Raw genomic sequence first — 18216 nt, forward strand, 5'->3', positions numbered from 1 at the left:
TACAACCAAATTCACTTTACTTTTTGCCCACAGTAGTATATTAAAGGCAACTAGAGTTGTGAGGGCCGCGAAGCTGTGCGTGCAAAAACGGCATGCACGCTGAAAGATTTGACAGAAAAATGCACGAAAGTGGAAGATTCTCACGGTACATTGTATGTAAGATGACTATGAGTTTATAAAAATAAAGTATTTGTATAGCTACAGTGTTGTTTTCTAGTAGCAACGCCACGTATATTTATTTCATTCATAGGTTAGAGAAATTATTGTATATTCTACGTATTCTTATTACTATTTGAATAATGCTTTCCGAGTATGAAATTCTGTTCCTAATCCTCATAATAAAATATTGTAATAAGCTTTGCCGGACCCAGAAGACCATGAGGCCAAAATGCAACCCGCAAATAAATCTAATAGGCTATGCCATAATTCACATTGCGTCCTCAATATCGCATTTCACATCAACAGGGCCTTTTGTTTCTACAAGAAGAAGGAACAAAAAACCACTCAGCAATTTATCTAAATAAATAAAAGCACAACCAAAAAATGTCCATTACAACATCATCATAGCCACTCTCGGAGCTGTCGACTTAATTTTTTAAAATATTTATCTATGCTTTCGCATTCAACTACCTCAGATTTACATTTTACTCAACATTTGCATAACCAACCAAAAACAAAGGAAACGAAAAAAAGTGTGGTAAGAAAAAAAGCTGACTGGCCACTTCTTCACTGTTGACGGCAAACGTTAAAAAAAAGCTAAGTGGCAGGCGTTAGAGGTCACCATTAAACCGATTATCCGAGCGAATAATGGTTTCGGTGAGCGACAGTTGCCTGCTGCCTGACAGGTGGAGTGATTACGCTGGGCTGATGAAAAAATTATGGAGCAAAAGTGAGTGGAGAAAGTATGAGTCAAAAAAAGTTGAGCTGGAAATGTAAGAGCGCAAATAGAAAGAGAAAAAGTGAAAAAAAGTTTAAGCAATCATGAAAATATAAACAGTCCGAAAGGCAGCATGGCGGATATAGCAGCGGCTTCTGAAAACTGGCAGAATACCAAAAACAAAAAAAGAAAGAAATATTTGTTTACAGCTGAGACAGGAGTAATAAGAAAGAAAGGGGAATCGTATGCCAGAACCAAAAATAACAAATGCGAGGCCTCATTTAAACTAATAACCTCAAAAAATATATCCACACAATTTATAATTTTTATCTTCTTAGTTTGCAGGAATTTGATTTGAGTGTTCTCCCCTATTGATTTCTGAAAAACATAAGTGCAGGAACGTTTTAAAATCACAAGCATTTGGCGGCATTGCAATAGCAGATGCGGGTGAGCGGAAAATTGACCAAAAAAATTAGATTTAGAGAGCGGGAAATTGACCAAAAAAATTAGATTTCGTAAATCCATTTACGCGATTATTTCAAGCATTAAATTTATGCATTTACGTACTTTTAACTTTTAAATATCTGCTCGTACTTCCTATTGCATTCGCCTTCTATACGCACACTCATACCCGACAAACCTACACTGACAACAGCTCTACCCACCGCTAAATGCACACACACGCACACTCATATAGGTTCAGGTGAGTGTATTGTGCTTCCAAAAAATAAAAAAATAAAAAAAATAAAAAATAAAAAAAACTAAAGCTGCCAGCGAAGTAAAAATTTTCCGCTTACGTAGGCATTTCAGTAACTCTGGTTGCCTTAGCTTGGTAGCTTGATTGCCATGGGGGCGCGCAGGCGACGACCGGCTGGGCACAGGTATGAAAATGAATTTGCATCATTTGTTTTATGGCGATGCCTTACCAATGGCCAACAACAACTACACGTGCAGCAACCACCCCACAACCCCAACTGCTACTTGAAGCACTTGGTTTATCAGTTATCAGCGGCGTTGGAGTTGCCGGCGCTTCTGCTGCTGCTCCTTCTTAGCTATCTTAAACAATTCGCTCAGACGCACTGGTGTGGAAATGGGATGCTTCGAGCAGCACTTAAGGCACTCATTGGAACTTATGAAGCATGCATGGTGATGGTTGTGAGGTTTTTGGAGTGAGAAAACGGAGTGAGAGGCCATCTACTCACACTTACGCGTGCACACAAACATATATACGTGCATACATACACGCATACATCCATACTTAGTCATTGTCTGCCAACCGCGCCTGAAGTAGGCAATTTGCAAGCGCGCGTGTATGTGTGTCCGCGTGTGTGGATCTGTGTTTTTGTGGCGGTACCAGCTGCTTTATTGTGGCAACAGGAAATAAAAATGGAGCATAAAAAACCGCATTCAATTGCCAGTATTCAAAGCAATACGCGTCCAAACGCCATTTGTTTGTTTCGACTTCTCGCTTGTTGCCGCCAACCACTTGCCACTTGCCACTTGCCACTCGCCTTCAACTGCTTGCCACCGACTTTTTATTTCTTCTGCTCCTCCTCTGCTCCTGGTTTTCATTTGCCATTTCCAATTTGTTTATTCGCGTTTTGTATTCTTTCTTCGCTCATTCATTTATTTGCTCGCTTATTTGTGTACTTTGTGGTTACCGTTAGCTTGTATCACACGTATGCACTTATATATGTATGTGGGTGTGTTTGTGGTAGTGGATTTTCTTATCTTTGTTTTGCATGCGGACATTTGGCGAGTTTGTTCTCCACAATTTCAATACATCCACATAATAGGCAGCTCACACTCCTTCCCTCACACACACACACACACACACACACTCGCACGAGTACAAGTAAGTATATTGCATTGATTGTTGTGTGGCTTATAAAAAATGTGCGGTGCTCTTTCATTTCTGCTGTGTGCCGTAGTTTCAAGTTTTTGAATTTCTCTTTTTGAGTTTTTGTTTCAAACAAAAATTCGGAGGTTGAATGTTGCGCTTAACAGGGGAACTTCTATGTAGTTGGGAAGCTGCGGGTCTTTACGCTTCTCTATTCTGCATGGATGTATATATGTATATGAGGGTGCATCACTCATCAAAAAAAACACAAAAATAAAAATAATTGGTATCGCTTTTCTATCTTAATTATAAAATTCATCATATACTAAGACTATCGCCAAAGTGAAATGAAAGTTGAAAAAATGTTACGGTTTACATGAGCAGAAGCGACTTTAAGGCACCTTCTAAAATCAAGTTTTTATGAATTAAAATAAAAATAAATAAATAATTGGCGCGCACACATCTGTTAGGCGTTTGGCCAAGCACCACCTCCTATTTGTGGCGTGCGTCTTAATGTTGTTCTACAAATGGAGGAACCAACAGTTTTACCAGGTGCATACCTATGAAACGAACGTTTATTAACAAAAAATGGTTACAAATTTAATCCTCAAACTAATAGCCATCGCTAGCGACACATTTTTCCCCATCTCTCAGGCAATTTGTGGATGCCGCGCCAAACAAATTGGCCGTCTTTGGCCGCAAACCAATCATCGAGCCATTTTTTGGCTTCTTCGTGAGAATTGAAGCGCTGCTCGGAAAGTGCGTGGGCCATCGATGCAAACAAATGGTAATCGGAAGGTGCCAAGGCTGGTGAGTAAGCCGCATGCACCAGTGGTTCCCAATCGTACGCATCCACCAATTCCCGGGTCGCTCTTGTTCGATGTGGCGGTGCATTGTCATCAAGAAAAATTACTTTGTGACGCCGATCGGCATATTCTGGGCGTTTTCGGTGTATAGCGCTGTTCAAATTGGCCAATTGTCGTTGATAGCGTGCACCGTCAACTTTTTCACCTGGTTTTAATAGCTCGTACCAAATCATACCACGCTGATCCCAGAAAACACACAGCATTGCCTTACGGCCGAAGCGATTTGGTTTGGCCGTTGTTTTTGGCTTGTGGCCGGGCGGACCATAGGATGGTGCATGCTTGGGATCGGAGAAATATACCAATTTTTCATCACCCGTGACGATTCGATGCAAAAAAGACTTCCTTTTGAACCGGGAGAGCAGCATTTCACATATGGTTTCATGATGTCCGAAAATCGTAGTTTGAAGGCACGAAATTCGAAATTTTTCAGAGCAACTAAAATGCATTGTTGTATGAAACGTAAGAAACAATGAACTGAATATTGTTGACAGATGAGAGACGAAACAAACACAAGACATTTGGGAAGGTTTAAAAATACTCCTAGCGACATCTATGGCCTAATAGCTGAAAGTCTCATTTCATAGGTATCTACCTGGTAGGCCTACACCGAACGAGAGATGGGTTTTTATGAAAAACTTGTTCATGGCAGAAATGCGCTCGGAGGCATGCCAGGGGCGACCGCTATTATAAAAAAACTTTCTATAATTTTGCTGTTCCATGCACGGAGATTCAAACCTACGCATTCCCGATTGGTAGTCACGCACCAACCCATTTTGTTAACTAAATTTGTTTTTAAATAAGCTGGGTCATATCCGATGACTGAAGAGGCCTTAAAGCCTGATTAAAAAAAAAAAATGTTAAATGAAACTTTTGTCAACATAATGAAAAAAATGAAATTGTTTGTGGTATTCTTGACTTTGTTGGAAGATTAGTTTAAGAAAAAGTACAAAAATCAAACAAAAAAGTAAAAAATTAAAAAAAATGCTGAGGACAGATTTAGACTTCTAAGTTGTCATTTTTCATGCTTTTTTTCCTTGTTCACTCCTCATAGGGAGCATAGAGCCTCGACAAAACTCTTCCATCGTACACGGTTCTGTGCTGTTGATTTTGACCGATATCTCAGCATCTGCTAGTTCGCGCAGCATAGACCTGCTCCAAGTGTTTTTTTGGTCGACCGAGATCTCTGCTCCCTTGCGGATTCAAGTCCAGCGCCATTCTCGTGATGGTATCTGGTGGTTTTCTCAATGTAAGACCTATCCATCACCGCTTTTTGGGTTTGATTTGCCTAAGGATGGGTTCCTCGCTCGTTAATCTCCACCGTGCGTCGTTACTGATGGGGTTTGGTCAAAGTATTCTGCAGATGATGCGGAGGCATTTTTTGATGAAGGATTGTGTTAGAGACCAGCCATGTTACGCTTCCGTACAACAATACTGACTTTACGCATGATTCTATCTGATGGTTTTCTCTTTTCTTTTTCATATATTTTCTCACTATTTTCCATACCTTTGAAAACTTGCACCCGTTGTTGTTTGTATTGTGAAACGTCCTATACATTTTTTTTCTTTTTTGCAAATATCATTATTTGGATTCTCTTGATACAATTTTTAAACATTTTAACGCTTGATTCTAAGCCATTTTTTAAATTTATTTTACTTATGAAAAACTTGGCTTTTGTCTCTTAAGTTTTCATATTTTTTGCGAAATATTTTGGCAGAATCTTAAAATTTTTCTAATATCATTTCGTTGGGAAAAACTGAAATTTTTTTGGTGAGTCACCCTAATCTGCATGTATGTGCATGTGTGTGTAAACACACAAATAAAAAGCATTCACAAATGCAGAAATGAATTGCCGGCTTATTTATGGTATGATATACCTACATGCACGCATACATACATACATACATATATACATATAGAAAATCTCTTCTGTGTGTGAGCGGGGAATTCATTCTAAAGAAATTTAATACTGCTTCAACTTAAGGCGATGTTAACCGAAATCTATATAGTTCTAGTCGAATGGATATTTTTCAAAATTATTGAAATTTATTATTTTGAAGGAAAATCTTTTGCTACTTTAACAGAAAAAATATTTCTAGGCAGATTTCTGAAAAAGACTGGCTTTACTTTCTACAGCTGCTACAAAGCACAATGTGCAAGAACAACATCTGTGATCGCACTGAAAGGTCCCTTGGAACAAGTTTTGAAAAAAGATCCAGGTTATTCTTTCCTTCTTCTTTTTTGAAAATTTGTGTTGTGCTCTGAGACATTTTATAAAAATATAAAAAAAATTGTGTATCGAATTAGGTTTGAGTTACGGTTACGTCCTTTTCTTACAAAAAGAATTTGTCGTGCTTTTTACACTTCTGAAACACCTAACGTCACTGAGCCACTCAGAGTTCAGATGCGGATTCAGCCTTTCAAAAATCACGAAAAAGCGAAGTGTATTTGTTCTTGGCTCTGAAAATCTATAAAATTTAACGGCCTGTGTAAATAATTATTATCACCTCAGTCCCCGGTGCTGAGAGCTTACGGGCTTGTGCGTGAGTATCGTTTTGTTGGTTCGATGGCTCCTATAAACTCGAAAATTAATTAACAATCAAAAGTTCGAGTAATAGCTGGACTCGGCAGTTGACGACAAACTGCGTAGCGCATTTCTAATATGGAACTTTTTTTTTCAAGAGACCAACGTGGCAGATAGTTAACGATTTTTTATATATCCTCATTCCTGAGTCCAGAGGTAGGCAGCTATTAATTTTACGAATAATTAAAAATGAAAGTTCGGTTAGTTTTTTATTTTATTTATTTTTAATTTATTATTAAAACACAACAAATTTTTAACTGCTAATTCGTTTATATTATATTATAATTAATTTTGATTTGTTTTAAGAACTTACAATAATTAAAAAAGACTTACAACTAAAAACAAGGCATTTCATGTATTCAATCATTTTGAAAATTTTCGGAATAAAAATTTTTTTCGCACCCTAAACGAACTCTTTAAAAATTCTTCCTTTTTTAATTTCCTTTCATTTTTTTTTTTTTGGTTTCACAGACAAAAAATTTACCTGATAAAACTTTCTCGAGCCTCAATAGCTTTTTTTGTTTTTTTTCCTGTCGGAGCAGACTGGCAAGTGCAGCACTCAGACACAATTAAATCCATTGTACTGCACTCGGATTCCCTTTTAATTTTCTTTAAATCTACTCGACCTACGAAGAAATCTGAGTAGATCTTGTGATGCCAAGAAGCCAAGGTGGTCGCTTCATAACACATCAGTGCCAAAGACCTCAAACCTGATTCGAGCGAAAACGGGGCACACTCACAGAAAGGGATCCGCCGTCTCATCCTCCTCTTCATAAACTGGGCAGAGTACACTGTCTGAGATGCCTAACCTTTCCATGTGCTTCGCCCATAGAATATGGCCCGTCATCAGTCCAACTAGCCGTCTGCACTCCCTTCTACTTAATGACGGGAGAGTTTGCGAGAGTCGATGGGACATGACAGGTAACATCAGTTTAGAACATCTGCGGCCTCCCTCAGCCTGCCAAGCTCGCTTGTGGATTGTAGTAACCTATTTGCTAACCGTGGCTTTGATGACTGCAGAAGGGAGTGGCAGAACGGGCTCCCGGTCAAGGAAGTTGGCCTCACAGTCCAGTCTGGCTAAAGAGTCAGAGATCTCGTTACCCGCGATACCCACGTATCTCGGGACGCATGTTAGCATCAGGCTATTGTGCTTACTGACATAGTCCAGCCTGGATTTATAGGACTCAACTACCCTTGATGTGGTTGGGGGGCTGTCTAAGGCCATGAGTGGAGCCTGGCTGTAGCTGCAGACACATACAGATCTGCCTCTCCATCTGCTTTCCACAAAAAAGTTCACCGCTTTTTGAACAGCATACACCTCAGCTTGAAACACAGATGCATGCATTCCAAGAGCAAAGAGCAGTTTTGTCCTGCTGGATTCCACGTAGACCCCAGAGCCGGAACTGTGCTCGGTCCTGGATCCATCCGTGAATATGCGAAAACAGTATTTTCGGGCTCATTTTCAGAGTTTGACCACATTTGAGCCTCTGGCAGCACTACACTGTATCTTTTGTCAAGCACGACTGTGGATGGCATGGAGTCAAGGGGCATGAAGAGAATCGTTGGATCGACGTCCATGCCTGCTCTGTTATCCAGTACCGTACAGGGGCCGTACAAGTTCCCATTGTGTTTCAGCCCTCAGATGGCCTTCAAGGCTTCTCCTTGGATGAAAACATCAAGTGGTGGTAGACTAATCAGAGCATCTAATGCCGGGCCTGAAGTAGCCGGAAAAGCTCCGACGCAATAGATGACCACAGTGCGTTGTAGTCTCCATAAGGTCCTCCTGATTCCCACTAGAGAGAGAGTCTGCTCATCCAGACCACTGATGCATAGGTGATAATAGGTCTTATCATAGCCGTGCAGATCCATAGGACCTTGCTAGGACAAAGACCCCACGTTTTCCCAAATACACCTTTGCACTGCCAGAAAGCTGTCAGTGCTTTGGATGCCTTTGTTTAAACGTGTGATTTCCATAGGAGCTTACTATTGAGGATTACTCCAAGATATTTAATTTCCTTAGATAACTGGATTGTGACTTCTTTTAGCTTAGGCAGAACGAGTCCATCAAGCTTCCTCCTTCTGTTGAAGAGGACAATGCCAGTCTTGGTGGGATTTGCCGATAACCCAATCTCACAGCAACAGCTTAAAATACTTTCTTTTAAAGCCAGACTTTCTACTGCTCATGAATTTCTAGATCTCAGAATGAAGTTTAACTCCAGATTTTCGTTTGCCAATCATATTAACTGCCACCGTAGCCAAATGGGTTGGTGCGTGACTGTCATTCGAAAGTGCACAGCTTCGAATCTCCGTGCATGATACAACAAATGAGGAAACAGGTTTTTTCTAATAGCGGGCGCCACTCGGAAGGCAATGCAAAACACTGAGGGTATTTCTGAATTATTATTTTTAAACAGCATCTAGGCTAGCCTTGTGATTTACTTTACTTTTTATTAGAAACCCATATTTAATATTCTATTGTATTGGAGAAGCAGCTTTTAAGTACTTCCGGATCATAGTGTGGCCTATTTTTTGACGGGTGGTGATGTCAAATTAATCGCTATTGGACTTTGAGTAGGTTGAATAACTCAAGAAATCCTAAGATAGTCAATTAGTCCTTTTGTAAGGCTCAAGGGATTCATTAGTAGCTGTGATGGCGTATTTACAACTTTTGGCCATAGCAACAATGCAATTCTCCTTAAACTTTAAACAAGGCAAAGCTTCCAACCTGACTCTACAAGGATAAGTAATACAACAAGAATAAATGCTTTGGCGCAATAAATTTATACTAAAGCTTAAGCTGTTTAAATAAATAGAAAATCATATTTTAAGTCACAGCACGAAGTCCTAAAAACCAGTCGCCACACTAAGGCGCAAGCCTTTGCTGAATAGCAAATACTTGCCTGTGTATGTGTGTCTGTGTGTGTATGGTAAGTTTTGCGAGAAAAGCTAACTTAGCCAACGGCGCAAGTGCTGCAAGAGGATGAGCAAGCAAGGAAGCACTGCTGCATACCACACCCACACACACACACACACAAGTGTAAGCAGCTTGATTTAGTTTGCTTTATGCGCCAAGCATTTGCTACGAATGCAATCACTGCCCGAGCAGGTGACAATGAAATAATAACTTCAGGTGTTTATACCAGCTTTACAGCAATTTCTCTCAGAACTCGCATCTTTTTTCCATTTAATTTTCGCCAATGGTTGCCAGTAAACCAAGTGGGAGCACTTCCTGGAACACTTACAGTGGCATAACAGTACTTTAATGCATATATAAAGCAAAAGCAAAAGCGAGAGATAGCGGAAAGTAAGAAAATAGCAGGTGCGCGCATAAATAGAGCAAAGCGATAGAAGAAGAGTGCACGAGAAGAGCAACGAAAAATGCGGCGCGAAGTTGGTGACGGTGTACAGCAGCAGCTTATAACTGTAATGGTGGCTTAAAAAGTATGCCAAGCAGCAGGCAGCAGAAGACCGGACCCAACCAGTGCAAGACACAGTGAGAGTCTCACCATCAACGAACGAACGCGGAACGTGGGGGAAGAGTAAGAGTAAAATTTATTGAAACAGATGACACACAGCGCTCCAGAGACGAGCAGCGGACAGCTGGTGACTGCCTGCTTTATTGAGAAGCTGCATGCAGAGCACAAGATTTCAACTCCGGGCGCAGAGCAAAGAGTTTTGCGACGGGCACGCAGCACCGCAGTTGTCAAAATGGCAAATTCACGCACTACTACATTTGGGTTTGTATGTGTGTGTGTGTGTTTGTGTTTGTGTTTGTGTGTGTATGCATCAATGGCAGCCAAACTCTGGGCACTGAAATCTTCGGGGATTTGCAAAAGTGTAGTAGCAACTTCTGCTCACCCACTGTCACTTGGTTGCTTCGCTCATCATCTTAGCTGACTACATTGAACGGAATGAAGCAAACTTTTTACTTAGTGCAGCAACTTCTTATAAAAATTCAAGAAAAATCTCCAAGTGAAGCCCGCAAAGTTTGAAAATAATATGAAAGTAATAAACGAAAGGTAAATATTAATGGAGTAGAGGCGAAGCTTGTGGAAAGTGCAAAAAAAAAAAACAAAACGAAAAACAACGGGTGAGCGTCAATTGAGTTCACAGGTGCTGACGACACTGCGCCAGTAGCGTGCCAAGAAGAATTGGTACAATCATTGCCACAACTTTGCGAAATACGATTGCTCGAGCGGGATACCCCATGCGGGATACAGGGATGAGGGATGTAAGCTTGTGTGTGTGTGTGTGTGTGTGTGGGGGCGCTTGGCAGGAAAACGCTTGAAGGTGAAAAGCTACGCCTGCCATTTAATGTCACTTTCTTTAGAGCATAAAAAGCTGATGTTACGCTAAAACAACAATAACAGCATAAAAACATGATAAAATATTAAATATTTTCACTGTCTCTCTGCTGCCCGTTAGCTTATATTTCATCGGGGAGCAGCCCAACTAACACACCCAGTTACGGCAAAACATTTGTTCCACTCAATCTCTTAATTCTGAAATTTTCAATATTTTGTGGAGGAATTTTCTTCGAATAAGATTTATGCAAGTAAAATGAAAAAATATAAAAAAGCTAACGAACGGAAAGCGCACAGACGCAGCTGGTGCATGAAGCATGAAAAATTGAACTGAAATCTCATTTAATTTGCGTGCAAATATTGCCGTCTGTGACAGCAAAACCAACGGCGACTTGTTATTGGCCAGCGGCTAATGCCTAATTCAGGAGCAGCAACAATAAAATTAACAACACGAAACAGCAAATTTCGTGTAGTAGATTAAAAAATGTTCTATCACTAATTTAGCTTTGCAGTTGCAGATAAATGTGGAATTGAGCTGAAATAAAGTCGGCTCACCTCTCGTGTACGACTGCGAACGCATACTGAATGGGGATTTACGAATATTATTATTAATCTCGGCGATTTTGCTTTATATTTATAGGCATTTTTAATGTTATTTTTAATCTTTTAGAATTAAGCTCAAGCACTGTAAAATAACTTATGGTTGTGTGTTTGGTTAATAATAATAATAGTAAATATACATTTAACATCTGCTATTATTTCCAGTGCAAATTGAGGGTAGGCCATCAGCTGGCCTCTCGTTAAAATGCTGTCAAATCCTCTTTGAATAATTTGGAAGGATTTTTACAAGGATTTATTAATTGCTGAACATCACTTCATTCAGGCAATGGCTGCCTTAGGTGGCTTTACACCAGCGCGTCCTGTCAACCAAACTTTGCAGGCTACTTCGTTAGTTCCGGCCTGTACCTCGCTAAAAAGCTCTAACGGTGTCAAAATGCAGCTTCAAGAAAGCCAACTGGTTTCATCATAAATGACTGATTTCACCGGTTAAGCCCAAAATGCGCACCACATTCCGGTATCCATTCCCTTCACCGAATCGCTCGCTGTTTCCAAAAATCGAGTTAATTTTATGTACAGACAAATTCTCGAGATATCTGCAATTCACTGTTTTAAGCAAAAAAGAAAGCAAATGGTTCAACTTAGTCACGCATATTTTATCAACTAGTCAATCCTAATAGGAGCCATGGCAAATGAAAGATTTGAAGTTGCCTGAAAATAGCACTTTTCGATAGGCCGAACAGATATTCCCAAATTGATTAGTTATTTCAAATAAACATTTTCTTTTTGGCAAAATTCAAAAAGGTCCCGATTTAGTAGAGAAATAAGAAATAAGAAAGTATAAGAAACTCGGAATAAATTTAATAATTTCTTAAAAAGTAATAATTCTTTAATTTAATTCTAACTTCCCGCTGCTTGTCAATAGATGCCGCCAACAGTGTGTGCTAGTCGAATCTAACATAACCTAAACGTCATAAACCAAGCTTAGACATATAGTAAACAAACTGCTTCGACACATTAGTGATTTTTTTTCGGTATCATCGACTTTTGGGTTTGTGAAAATGTCTCATTTTGTGCCGAATAATCGTCATTTGCGGGAAGTCTTGATTTTCCTCTTTCATTCGAAAAAGCACGGCAGCTGAAGCGCATCGAGAGCTACAAAAAGTTTATGCAGATGCTGCTTTAAGTCAAACAACGTGCCAAGATTGGTTCCGGTTCCGTCTCTTCAAAGACGAAGATTTTAATATTCACGACCGTCCGCGTGAAAAAAGGCCAAACACCTTCGAAGACGCTGAATTGGAGGTATTGCTCAATGAGGATCCATGTCAAACGCAAGCAGAGCTTGCTGCAGTATTAGGAGTTACCCGCCAATCCATTTCCAAACGATTGCATGCTTTGCGAATGATTCAGAAACAGAGGACTTGATTTCCTTATGAGTTACAACCAAGGGATGTTGAACGTCGTTTTTTCGCCTGTGAAAAACTGCTCCAGCGGCAAAGAAGGAAGGGTTTTCTTCATCGCATCGTTACGGGAAAACGGATTCATTACAGCAATCCAAAGAAAAGAAAGTCATGGGGACTGCTCGGTCATGCTTCTACGTCGTCGCCTCATGCCAAACCCGTTAAAACCTACCTGGAAACACTGAAATGTGAAATCCTACCCCACCCGCCATATTCTCCAGATATTGCGCCTTCCGATTATCACCTGTTCCGTTCGATGGCACATGGACTAGCTGATCAGCAGTTCCATTCATATGCAGATATCAAAAAATGGCTTGATCCGTGGATAGCCTCAAAAGATGAACAGTTTTACCGCGACGGTAAACGAGAGCTACCAGAAAGATGGGAAAAAGTAGTAGGCAGCGATGGGCAATACTTTCAGTGATTCACTTGTAACCGTTTTTTTTTTTCAGAATAAAGTTGTATTTGCATCAAAAAAAAAAAAAACAGCGAGCACTTAGTTGAGCACCAAATAATACAAATAGTAGTTCTTTTGTGCGTATCAAGAAATTGTTTTTAAAATACATTGCTCTAGAATTTTTTAACAAGTTTAACATTTTATTCCTTTCTTATTTAAATTCAGCACTTTTTTACGAAAATATGACTCATTCATCTATAAAAGTTATATAAAATCAAGTTTCGATTTTACGCAAAAAAAAAAACAAAACTTATTAAACGAATTTCAATAAAAATGGTACACTTTCTAGTAACAATTTCACAATAATTTTGAATATGCAGTTTTATAACGTATTAAATTTTCGTATAATAAAGTGGAAATCTCCCGAGAGCCGCCGAAGCCTAATGAGTTGCTGCGAGACTACCACCCGCTAGGTCCGAGTTTGAAACTCAGTGTGGGCTGGAGTTTTTTTTTTTTATCAGCCGTCGCCCATCGGCTGTCTATCGCAAACCTCTGAGTGAATTTCTGCTTTGGAAAAGCTCTTCATAGGACTTCATCTGCCGGTCGAATTCGGCTTAAAACTGTAGCTCCCTTCATTTGTCGAAAAACGCCAAAATGCACACCATAAATTGGAAAAGGAGCTCGGCCACGTACCCAAAAGGTCACGCCTACAAAGTTTAGTGTATCCATATGCATATTACATACATAGCCAAAGGGTTAAAGAATTTAAAGAATTAAAGTTATTGCGCGAAATATGAAAAAATGTAGTGGAAATCTAATTGACTTGCAAACACTTTTCTATTCTCTTATGAATTCCACAAAGCCATCGTTCTCACAGCAAATCTTGCAAGTTCTTTTTTTTGTAATTTTTTTGTAAAATTTTTCAAATTTTTTTGTTATTTATTTCTAATTTTTTTGCATTTTTTTTAACATTAAATCAGTGTACTGCTGTTTATAAAACTTAATTATCTATCATCATTTGCGATTTTGTGTGTTGTAAATGTCTTAATGGTACATTCGTAAAATCTAATTGCAAAACATTTTTCTGACATTTTTATTTGCCGCCAAGTAGTTGTTAGTGCTGCTCATTGGCCTGACATTGTCTGATTCAATTAAGCCGAAAGCGCAACTGTACTATTTTAATGACTTTACGGATTCTCCGACATTCTTCCACTTGTGCTTTCTCGTTATTTCTTGTTCTTCTCCTCCTTTGCCTTACTTTGCCTTGCTAGCGTTGTGTTTCAGTTTAGCGAATTTGCTAAAATTAAATAGATTTTAATTTAAATTGCATTAGTCAACGCGCTGATGGTGACACATTCGCGCTCACTGTAGTCTCGCATAGTAAGGAGGCTTACGTTGTTGTTGCTTTTGCACTGGCTATTTAGTAGTACTAGCAGCGACAGCCAAGTAAATTAAGTTGTCAGCGAATACCAGACAGCGGCGGCAATATTGCAAATGCAGCGAGTACAACAATTTAATTGCAATAACAACAACTAGATGGCATTTGGTATTAAGCTTTCTGTGGAATGTCTAAATCAGCTAAACCAAGTCGCGGGAAACAGACGATTTGGACGTGAAATGCAGGCAGCTATAGAAGATATGTTTTTTTTTTTTTTTTTTTTTTTTTTTTTTTTTTTTTATGAGGAGGAAGCATCGAAAGCCTTACCCCGTCAGTGTGGGACTTTAACCCGAACTAAACCTCCTACCGTCAAAGTACCGATCCCCCCGGTACTACCGTCAAGTATTTCGTCGGGAGGCGGTTTGAGCGTTGCACTCAACGTCAGTTACTGTTCTGATGCAATATGTCACAAGCTGCATCTGCCTATTACCACCACTGTTAGGTCATATCAGAAGACAACCACCCCTGTCGGATCTATACGCCCCCTCCCCCCATGTCCCTGTTCGTTACCATAGAAAAGCTAGTTTCTAATAGTGGTATCGTCAGTTTACCTGTGTTTTCATCTCTGGATAGGTGTGCTGCTTCACGTTCTTATTTGACGTTCGCGCATCCTCCTTGCCTGCTCGCTATTTCGAAGTTGCTGCATTATTTCAGCAGCCATGTTTTGGACTTTGCTCCAATTGTCCTGGCTCATCAACATCAGTGGCACTAAATTCTCGGGCGTGATGCTGCTGCCAAGGTTGCCTTCTAGTTTAGCCCTTACTCTTCTGAAGCGGGGACACGTGAGAAGCACATGTTCTGCGTCCTCCTCAACTGCTGGTGTGCACTGCTCGCAGTATGGACTTTCTTCGTGTCCAAAGCGGTGAAGGTACGCTTTAAAGCAACCATGGCCACTTAGGATTTGGCAGACATAGAAGTCTACTTCTCCGTGCTTTCTCTGGAGCCAAGCTTCAACGTTGGGGATGAGACGGTGGGTCCACCTGCCTTTATTTGCACTGTCCCATCGCGTCTGCCATTGGTCCACGCAGCGGTGGTTTATTGATTTTCTCAGTGCCAGCTGATCGCATTGGGCTTGGTTGTTCCTCATACGTCTCATTTCATACATCTCCTGCGCTATCAAGTCGAGTGGGCATAGACCGGCTATGATGAGCGCCGCATCCTCTGAGACTGTCCTGAAGGCAGAGCAGACTCTAAGAGCACACAAGCGGTACGTGGAGTTACTACTTCGTACGTATGAAGCGTGTTGGAATGCATCGCGCCAAACTGTCGCGCCATATAAAAGGATAGACCTCACTACTCCAGCCAGGACCTGTCTTGCCTGCTGCCTTGGTCCTCCAATGTTCGCCATTATTCTAGCCAGGGCTGCTGTCGCAGTCGCAGCTTTGTTGCTAGCGTATTCCAAGTGGTATCGGAAGCTAATTCGGTGGTCTACCAAGACGCCTAAGTATTTTATGTATGGCTTTGACTCGATAATGCTGTCCCCAACTCTAATCTTGACCTTTTCAACTCTCTTTCGGCTGCTGATGAGTACGGCTTCTGTTTTCTGCGTAGCTAGCTTTAAACCATTCGCGCCTAGCCATCTTTGAGCCGCGTCTATAGCTTGTTGCGCGATATTTACAATTTCCGCGAGCGTTTTCGCGGTTACAACGATTGATATATCGTCCGCGAAGCCAACGAATGTTGCTCTCTTGTGTACCTTTAGTCGCAAAATGCCGTCGTACATAATGTTCCACAGGAGGGGCCCTAGAACGGATCCTTGTGGCACACCAGCTGTGACCTGGTAGTCAACAATTCCGCTGTCGCTGCCGTAACGTAACACCCTATCAGACAGGTAGCTGGATATGATACGCTGTAGATAGGTAGGCACTTGCATCGCGCGGAGGGCGTGTAGTATGTCTATCCATCTGGCACTGTTGAACGCATTTTTGACATCTAATGTTATTACTAGGCAATATTCTTTTGCACCACCTAACCATCGCTTGCCTTCAATTGCCTTTTCCGCAATTACTTTTACGGCCTCTATCGCGTCTGTGGTAGATCGCTTCCTCCTAAAGCCAAACTGGTAGCTTGACAGCTGTCCGTCTACATATATTTCCAGCCGGTTTTTAATCACAAGCTCAAACAACTTACCAATGGAGTCCAGCATACACAGTGGACGGTATTCATTTGGAGCGCAAGCACCTGGTTTTTTTGGTACAAGTACCAATTTTTGTAGTTTCCAGATATTTGGAAAGACGCCTTCTTGCAGGTACACATTAAAAATTCTCGCAAACAAGCACGGGTTTTGCAGCACGGCTTTTTTCAACGCAATGTTTGGAATTCCATCTGGCCCAGGCGCTTTTCGAGACGATAATTTGCTACTTAGTTTGAGCACTTCGGCTACATTTACCGCCGGGATGTTGGTGGCTGGTTCGCTATCTATCTTTCTCACAAAGTCAGGCTGCGGAGGGAAGAGTTCTCGTACAATCTGGTCCAAGAGAATTGGGCATGTTGGTTGTACCGTCTGTTTCATCTTGTTCCGCACTATTTTATAGGCTGAGCCCCATGGGTTATTATTGACGTCGTCACATAGCTCTTTGAACATATTGCGCTTGCTATCGCGAATGGCCAGTTTAAGCGCTTTACGCTTATTTTTGTAGTTGAGCCTGAGTTCTACAGTGTTGGTTGCATTCCGTGAGCGCTGACATAGCCTTCTGGCCCGATTGCATTGTGCTCGCAACTCCGCAATCTCGTCATTCCACCAGTATGCTGGCTTACGTGTTTGGTGTCTTCCTTGTCGGACCATAGCGGTATCGCATGCTTTGGTGATGGCTGACCTTATCTCCAACGCTGCAGTTTCAACCGTGCATATTACCTCGGTGTTGTCGAAGGCTATCTCAAAGAGCTTCTCGTCGAAGCTTTTCGCTTTCCACCCATTTTGCCGTTTGTAGGGTATCGTGCCTACTTGAGCTTTTTCGATGGCAATGACTATTGCCTTATGATCGCTATGTGTGTAGCAGTCGCTGAGGTACCATCTTGTAGCTCTACTTAGTCCCCTGCTTATGAAAGAAAGGTCTATGATGGAACCAGTACCATTTTTGCTAAATGTGTTCTCCGTACCACTGTTGAGTAGAACAAAATCAAGCGCTGCTAGTGCATTTAAAAGCTCCCTGCCTTTCGGGTTTGTTCTCTTACATCCCCACTCTGCTGCCCACGCATTGAAGAAGATATGTAACTATGTCTATGTGTGTGTATGTGTGATAACAACAACACCAATGTTAGCAATTTTATGCAAAGTGTCGCACGTCGTGTGTATATTTAATTGGTACTTAGAGGTGTGTGAAGAGAGAGAGCGAGATAGAGAGAGAGATGGCTGTGCACAATTTGACAGTCCAACAGTTGCACTTTAACTTCGACAATTGACAAACTGGTAAAAGTGATTGACGTAAATCACAGACTGCACCAGGCAAATACACACACACATACATATATGCTCGGGAGCATCTTAGACGCGCTAGAGCGATTTGAGAGCTCCACTTACTTGAGGAGAATAATGCGCGCTTACTTTTCTGACAGAGCTTTGCGGTACTGTACATAAAAGGGACGAAAAAAAAGATAGAAATATCGGGTGGAATATACTGGGTCCGGCACTCGAAAAGTAACCAACTTCTGACCGCTCGCGCAACTGATGCATGGGCATCGGCTGTCTGTTAGTTGGCCCAGAGTATTAGAAGCGCGCGGAAGCATTTTGGCGCGAGTAAACGTGAAAAAAGAAAATCAGTAATGGATTTCAAACGTAATAGTCCTATTGTGTTATATTTGACAATGGAAAATCACAACCAGCGATTGTTCTTGTTCGTGAGCTCGAGCTCCTTAAAGTGTAAAGTTTTTGTTTATCACACAAATACTCGTTAC

General features: G+C 40.9%; 1 protein-coding gene across 1 annotated transcript in view; it reads right to left on the bottom strand.

The window, feature by feature from the left end:
* The window catches only part of LOC128868821 (semaphorin-2A-like), a 145114-nt gene extending 128007 nt beyond the window's left edge, over nt 1-17107 (bottom strand). Inside the window, exon 1 of the mRNA XM_054111354.1 lies at nt 16453-17107. Within this exon, the coding sequence (XP_053967329.1) occupies nt 16453-17107 (655 nt within the window). The remainder of the gene's footprint in view (nt 1-16452) is intronic.
* Nucleotides 17108-18216: the final 1109 nt, after the last annotated feature.

Source organism: Anastrepha ludens, chromosome 6, assembly GCF_028408465.1.
Source record: "Anastrepha ludens isolate Willacy chromosome 6, idAnaLude1.1, whole genome shotgun sequence".
Lineage (NCBI taxonomy): Eukaryota > Metazoa > Arthropoda > Insecta > Diptera > Tephritidae > Anastrepha > Anastrepha ludens.